Below are 7,346 nucleotides of genomic sequence, written 5' to 3'. Positions count from 1 at the left end.
GAAAATATGATGAGAGAGTGTGAAATTAAAAAAAATTGAACAAATATACTAAGGATATTTTTGTCTAAAACTTAATTTACAATCCTATTCCATCAAAACCCAAGGGAGGTGGTTAGTTTCATCCATACCCAAATTTTTGGGTTTCATTCTAAAATCTTGATTCCATTCCCATTAACCAAATACAAGGTTTGGGAATGAATCTATTCCCTCATTCCCAAACCCATAAACCAAACGCCACCTATTTTAATAAATTTAAAAGAGGGGCATTTTTATACATGGATACAGAGTTTTATAAAATTCCATTTTACTTCTGTGGAACGGCGCTAAGTCAGTGTGACCTCTAGGTAACTTCCTTACCGTTGTCTACTCGAAGGGCGATTAAGAAGCCAACCCCGGCAATGTCCGTGGAGCCACCACTGCCGCAGCCGATCGCCGCTCAGCTCAACCATCTTCTCACATACTCTCCCCTCTCCGTCAAGGTATTCTCCCCAAACCCTTCGATCCTCTCCGTGTGCCTCGTCTTCTCTCGATCTCACGGCGATGTTTTTGATGTAGGTCGAGCGGGTATGGTCCGGATCCAAAAACGCTCGATACTCCGACCGCTTAACTCTCTCAATCCCCTTCTGCCTTGACTACATCAAATGTGAGAATAATCGAAGACCCCCCTGTTTGAGTTATTGTCGTTCTTTTTTTTTTTTGCCCTAATTGGAATCGGATTCCTTTCAGGGGATGTGATCTACAACGCGCTCCACCCGTCACTAGCGCCGGATGTCGTCTTTTCGCTGGAGGACGATGACTTCGATCCCCTAGGCGATATAGCAAGGGAGGGGGAAATGCGGTTGAGCAAGAGCAGCTTGTGTGATTGGAATGGAAAAGATCCATCGAAGCTGATGGCTCTTGTCCATGAACTCAGGTTCTTCGTCTTGGACCACTCATATTTGTGTGATCGATAGTCGAGTTCGTTTGTGGTTGCTTATTTTTATTCTGAAATTAGGGATCTGTACACACATTATCAGAGGAGGAGGGTAGGGGAGATTGATGATGCTAGGCTTAAGTTTGAGCTTAATACTATGCTTTCGAGGGAGGTAATTGCCATAAGCTTGTTCTTTGTCTCCTTTTCCTGTGGCTTAACTGGAACTAAAGTTGTGTTTGCGGAAGATATATCCAAGATAAAATTATAGTGGAAGAAATGATTCATAGAATCTACCTCCAAAAATTTTGAGATCTGCCTTGGCTATTTTTTTAAAATGTTGCTATTATTGGTTTCTAGTTGCTGATCGGTCATGTAAATTTGTTGTTTATGAAAAAAAAAAAGTTGCAGTTTCTTAGATATTTTGTTCTTTTTACTGAATTTTGTTTATGTAAAATGCTTTACCACATACACCATATTTTTCTCTTCCATTTACTTCTTCCAGAGTTTACTCTTAACTTACTGCTTGCATTACTAATCCTTTCTTAACCTTCACTGATGGTTTTTTTTTTCTGTTTGAAATTACCATAGCTCATTCTCATAAATGGGATAATCTAGTGACTTTGTTTTCATGCATTTTTTACCTTTTCTATATGTTGTTAATAATAGATGACAATCTGAGAGATAGCACTTTATTTTTGGTAACTCCAGTTGTTATTGTACAGGGGATTGAAGTATGTATGGTTCCATCTCTTGATAGGGTAAGTTCCAATAGAAATTATACTTATTGTTTGTTTTGAGAATAATTCATGTATATGAATGCTAAACCTCTAATTCTTCATACTGTATTAAACACTCATATAGCCAGAGGAAGTAAAATTTTCTGTACGCTTAATTGATACGGACTTAAACAAGTTAGTTACATCATGCAATTGGAAACATCAGCAGAAGATCTACTTGCAGGTATCTTTCTTTTCTTTTACCAGGGATATCATAATTTCGCTTCCATGTTTTGAAACAGTTTAAACAGACTGCAATAATTGGGATTGAACCTTATGTTGTTATTCTTGTAGTTGTATTTGTCTTACCTATCTTCCATAACAGTTCAACTATTAGGTACAGAATCAACTTCATCAAAGAAGCTAATGAATAGTTGTTCAAATAAAAAAAAAAAACGCTACATGGTATGTTACTGGATTGTTCAAGTAAAATACCCTAGTTGTATTTGTCTTTCTCTTGCCAATCTTGCATTGGCCACTAAGCTTTGAATAAATTCAAGGATATATTCAAAGAAATTCTGAGTGTTGATTGCTATGGTTTGTGGACTTCAGAAAACTATGATTTACTTGGGCACGGATTTATAAACTTCCTTTTTGCCAATTGTCTATATACATTAGGCCTACCTCTACACCTGATATGTTATATAAACTTTTTATGGTTTAATGGAACACTCAGAGAAGATATTGCCAGGTTTAGAAAATCAGATTTGTTCATCGCTACAGTCTGCTGAGATAATGCCAGGTCAGGTCTGGCAAATATAATAATTCAGTTATGACTTGACTTGCAATTGTCTAGATATTGTTATTTCCAGTGATATTGATAAATGTGAATCAGTGATTCTCCTAGAGATATTTGTCATTTTTGTGCTGGTGTATAAATTGGTAATTCTAAGGTTTTTTAATAGTTACTAGTAGCAAAGCCAACCCAATTATCACTGTCCACCAAACAAGCTGTTTTGTTGTAAAGAGTAACTGTGGTAAAACACTCAAACTTTATCACGGAGATGCTTATGGCAATTGTTTTGTTGAACGAACTGAATTAGTTGATGAAACTGTCATATTCCTTTCTGCAATTCTTCAAAGAATTGATACCAATTGGCTCTGAAAATAATGTTGCATTATGGACCTTTTTGATTGTAAGTTTTGATTGTTGTCACATTGTCATAGCGTGCAGGAGAGTATCTTATAATTTCTCTTTATGTATCATCTTCACCTATTGCCGACATGCTAGTTCTCATTGGGTAGAATATTTAGAAAGTGTTTGGTTTCATTTTCATTTTTCTAAAAAACATGCGTTTTCTCTTTTCTTAGAAAATGACTTTTAGACATTCTCTATTTTCCCATAAAATAATATCTCCTTTTCTAGAAAAAAAATGTGGAAATTGCCAACCAAACAATGTTTTTCCTTTTCTCAGAAAATGAAAATGGAAAATGACCAAACCAAACGTGCCTTAACTTTTCCCATCATTTCCTATGATTTTATATTGTAAGAAAATGATGCCTGATCATCAGTTATTTTTGTTAAATATGTTGGTTGTGAATTTTACATTATGGCCATTTGTGATATCTTTTACTCTAGTTTTGATTGTTGTCAGTGATAGAGAAAATAATGTTGATATTGTGGACATTTTTCTTCTCTTTTCCATACAATAGGCAATAGAATGGCAATTTGTTAAGACAAGAACAAAAGTAAAAAAAACAGAACTATTATTTTTCTGATTGTATGAGGCTATGATCATGTGAGTTACCTATGCCTTGGATTTAGTTCTTGCCATATTAGCTTCCAGTAAGATCTTTAAGTTGTTTAATAACTGCACTTTCAATACAGAGTTTTGCAACAGTGTTTTTTTTAACAACAAATCGTTTTTATGGTTGAATGGGTAAACCTTGTGAAAATGTGTCCAAATCAATTGGATTGGTCCAGTTTATTTATATAGTTGTGTTTTTGACCGATTGGTGGTCCACTTGTGGGCTTAGGGAAACTCTACTCAGAAGCAAATATCTTCTTGCCTGATCTGACCATCCATTGGCAAGCTATTGACTGTGGAATGTCAATGAACCTTGGGATAATGGTTTACCCTTGCTTAGTGCCATATATAGCGCACCTGAGGATAAGCAATTTAACAATCAGGCTGACAATTTGAATGAATTTGCTTAAGCTCAGTATCCATAAGGTGAACAGATGTGGCAGAATAAATTGTATGCTGTAGTGTAATTTTGGAGGGTTTTTATGGGCTTGATTGTATAGATGCTTGAAGGATGGATCATTAGTGAAACAGATACCAGAAAGGTTTATATGTTTTTGCTGTTGTTTTTTTTTCTGTAGTACATGAAATTTTGGATATGTCCATAGCATGGCGATAGGACACTGGCAAATTGTTCTCATATATTTAACTATGGTGATAAAACATTGGCAAACTGGTTCTCATATAATTCAGTGTCCTTCTAGGGAGTAGTTCTTTCCTTAGTCAGTTTATTGCATTCTGCAGGTTATATTTCCTGTTAGCAGAAGTTATTCTTCGGCACCTGCAGCTCCAAGAATAAAATTAGTTTCTACTCCAGAGTTAAAGTCCTTATTCTCTATCGAGGATGTCAAACTTCCACAATGGTTAGATGGGATGTAGGTCATGCTAATTTCTTCTGATGTTGGCCCAACATCTGTTTCTGTTATACATTAAAATTTCTTTCAAATGTAGTTAGTAATTGATATAGTAAACCATTGAAGAAGTTTTCTTTCTTTTAAGGTGCATGGCCGAATACCTTCCTGTTATTGAAGATCACCTCAAGGTTCAGGTATATTTGTTTTTTCACAGAAATGCACTTAGCACTTGTTAATTGTCACATCAAAAAAATTTACATATGGTGATGCTCACTTCAATTGATTAAGAAGAGCATCTTTCATGTCTTATTGTCTGTAGGTAGAATATAGATTTTGCCATAGTAAAGTGTGATGTACTCCCCATTAATCTAGCGACAGTCAATATGTAATGTGCTTGATTTGTGGAATCTTCTTTCTCTCTCATTCATTTGTTAGTTTTGAATGTTACATTTGTATCAAAACTTGTTCTTCTCAAGGTTGTGGAGGCAATTGCATCCATTGGTGCAAGAAGACGTTTTATAGAGGCTTTAGCTCCTCTTTTTGGAAGACCACTAGAAGTTGATCCGGTATTCCATTATTCAACCTTATTTCATAATCTTATTTATTTTACTAAGGATGCTTTTATGGTCTATCAATTTATTAGGTATTCTGCAGAAGAGCTACTGTGCTTTGTGGCTCTGGGGCTTTTACATTTTTGGTATGTTGTGAATGCCTTTTGTGCTCATATACAGCAATTGACCAACTTAGATTTGTAAACCAACATCTATCAAAAGATCATCATTTGTGCATGAAAGTGCTACTGTGCAACGTTCATTGTTTCTACATATAAAAGAATCCCTAAAACGATAAACAAGTAGCCCTGTCACACTTAGATATTATGGCTGAATTTTTACTTTGTGAGTAGAAGAAGTTTGATCCTTGAATACAACTCAACATTAGTCTCAAATACTCAGCAATCAAGAATACTTTTGAAGATTTTTATTGTGCAATTCTTTGGTATACTGAACATGTTTTTTCTCTCTTTGCTTTATTTTTGCAGGTTCACTTTTCTATTCCTACACAGTTCCCAAAGCAGCAACCCATATTGGTAATGCAAAGTTCTCAGGTATTCATTCTTTCCTCTTGGTGTTGGAAGATTAACTTCTGTATGTGCTGTTATACCACATCCCTACTATAACTGAAGCAAGAATTTAACCCAAGTAATTGACCTTATTGTGCGAGTGTGTATAGCCTTTGTGCTAAGAATTCTAGAGCATTTTGAGTTCTACTGGGTTCTTCAAGTTGCACAAATTGCTTACACTTTCACAAGAAGCTTAATTTGATCTAGATCAAATTCTAGTGATTTTAGTAGTCATTGATTGATGAGCTCGTATCATCCTCGATGGAATACCATGAGGATGAGGATGGGTGCCATTTGTTTGTAAAATCAGAGAATGTAAGATCTCTTTGGATTCATTGGAGAATAGAATTCATGTCTGGATGGGAATAAAGAAGTAATCATTTAGATTGAGGGTCCTGTTAGTGGGAAGGGAAAAGGAGTTACTTTGAAAAGGCTTGTGATTTAGGGCGACGACCAGATATGACTTTCCTAAAATATTTTAATCCATTTTAAATTTTATATGGCCTTTAAAAATGTCTCAATCCACACTATGTTTGAACTGCTTTTGATTTGATAAATTTCCTCCATTGTGTACGAGACTATTTGTTTCTCTATGAAAGATCACTTATCCTTGATGCTTCATCAAGTAGTCTCAGATAATTATGAGTTTCAATCGGCTTCCTTTTTAGATCAATATTTTTAATGTTCCTCAATCAAAAGCTATTCTGTTTTTCTATGCAGCACTTTAATTCTCAAAGCCTACCAATATCCTCACCCCCTGTGAATGAATACCCTTGGAGCCCTAGATGGGAACCAGCAGAGATGGCGGAACGAATATTGTAAGCATCTTTTTCCTAGTAATATTAGAAAACCTATCAGAACTTTTTTCTTATTATGACACCTTTGCAGCGAGTTCGTGGTAGACGAGTGTTTAGACTTCAAAAAGTTCTGTATTGATTCATCACCTAAGTAACAAGATTCACATGTAGTAGCAGGTATACCTCACATTTCCATTTTTGTTTGAAAAGAAAAAAAAATCTCTCTTCCCTTCAGTTTTTCAATTATTGTAGGACAATCATACTCTTTCTTTTGGTGTTGAAAGTTGTTTGTCCTTAGCTTGTGATGAATCTTGCTCCAGGGGTGGAAGGGAGGGTGGAATGATTCATAAAAGACGATGGCAATTGGCTAGTTTCTGATGGCACAACATGAAGAGTTTAATGAAATAGACTTCTTTACTTTTAAAATCGATTTATTCACCCTTTCTTTTACGGCTTATAAAGAAGTGCAACTTTGTTTCTCTAGTCGTATGGGTTTGCTTGTTTTCTTGCACGACTCAGTAGTGTCGTCGTATTTTGTAGGGCAATCATATCCTATTGTTTTAGAAAGTGTGCCCGTATTGGCCCTTTCGGACTCGTAATGTTCTCTGGTGGCCGGTAATGGGCCGTTGATGGATATCTGGCTCATTATTGGGCATTGTGATGTGCCATTACCAGCGCCAGCGGCATCTCTATTGGGCTAGCAAATGGCTGTTAATTGGATTTCTATTGGGTCACTAAACAGACGTTAATGGAGTCTCTTCAAGGATGTTTCACTGATTATGGGCCCTATTGGATTAGTAAAGCACGTAAAGGGGCTTTCTGGTCTGAAACTCGGCCGCTAATGGGATCTATATTGAGCCAGTAAAAGGAAGCTGATGGGCGCTCTTTTAGGTCAGAGCTGGGTCATTAGTAGGTTCTTGTGTAGTAATGAGTAAAGGATCTATATTGGGTCATTAATGGGCCTTGGGCAGCCTTAATCTGCTTGTAAGTCCATTGGATCCGTAACTGGCCGTTGATGGGCTCCTAATCAAGAGTAACGGAAGTTCTGCATAATTGTCCATTAATGGATCATTCTATTGATCCGGTCAGTAGAACGCAAGTCTATTGTACCTAATGAGCCGTTGATGGATTTCTAATGGTC

The 7,346-nt window shown here is 36.2% G+C and overlaps 1 protein-coding gene across 2 annotated transcripts; it reads left to right on the top strand.

The window, feature by feature from the left end:
• Positions 1 to 299: 299 nt before the first annotated feature.
• LOC121967457 (BRISC and BRCA1-A complex member 2-like) lies at positions 300 to 6,688 on the top strand. Of its 2 annotated transcripts, none has more exons than XM_042517710.1 (14): positions 300 to 479; positions 556 to 643; positions 727 to 913; positions 995 to 1,085; positions 1,636 to 1,671; positions 1,775 to 1,873; positions 4,179 to 4,297; positions 4,434 to 4,482; positions 4,765 to 4,854; positions 4,932 to 4,985; positions 5,328 to 5,393; positions 6,129 to 6,226; positions 6,297 to 6,382; positions 6,526 to 6,688. In XM_042517710.1, the coding sequence occupies exons 1-13, from the start codon at positions 399 to 401 to the stop codon at positions 6,358 to 6,360; spliced, it is 1,122 nt and encodes a 373-aa protein (XP_042373644.1). In that variant the 5' UTR covers positions 300 to 398; the 3' UTR covers positions 6,361 to 6,382; positions 6,526 to 6,688. The 2 variants fall into 2 exon arrangements, with proteins under 2 accessions (XP_042373644.1, XP_042373643.1); XM_042517709.1 differs by having other exon boundaries at positions 4,179 to 4,309.
• The last annotated feature ends 658 nt before the right edge of the window (positions 6,689 to 7,346 follow it).

The sequence above is a fragment of the Zingiber officinale genome, chromosome 3B, assembly GCF_018446385.1.
Source record: "Zingiber officinale cultivar Zhangliang chromosome 3B, Zo_v1.1, whole genome shotgun sequence".
Classification (NCBI taxonomy): Eukaryota; Viridiplantae; Streptophyta; class Magnoliopsida; order Zingiberales; family Zingiberaceae; genus Zingiber; species Zingiber officinale.
Note: the sequence above shows the minus strand (reverse complement) of the source record. Positions and strands in the feature narration are given on the sequence as shown.

Coding starts and splice junctions, on each gene's coding strand:
- LOC121967457 (XM_042517709.1), top strand. CDS start 399: ATGTCCGTGGAGCCACCACTGCCGCAGCCGATCGCCGCTCAGCTCAAC. Junction 914..994: donor GCTCTTGTCCATGAACTCAG/GTTCTTCGTCTT, acceptor TTCTGAAATTAG/GGATCTGTACACACATTATC. Junction 1,874..4,178: donor AGCAGAAGATCTACTTGCAG/GTATCTTTCTTT, acceptor TGCATTCTGCAG/GTTATATTTCCTGTTAGCAG.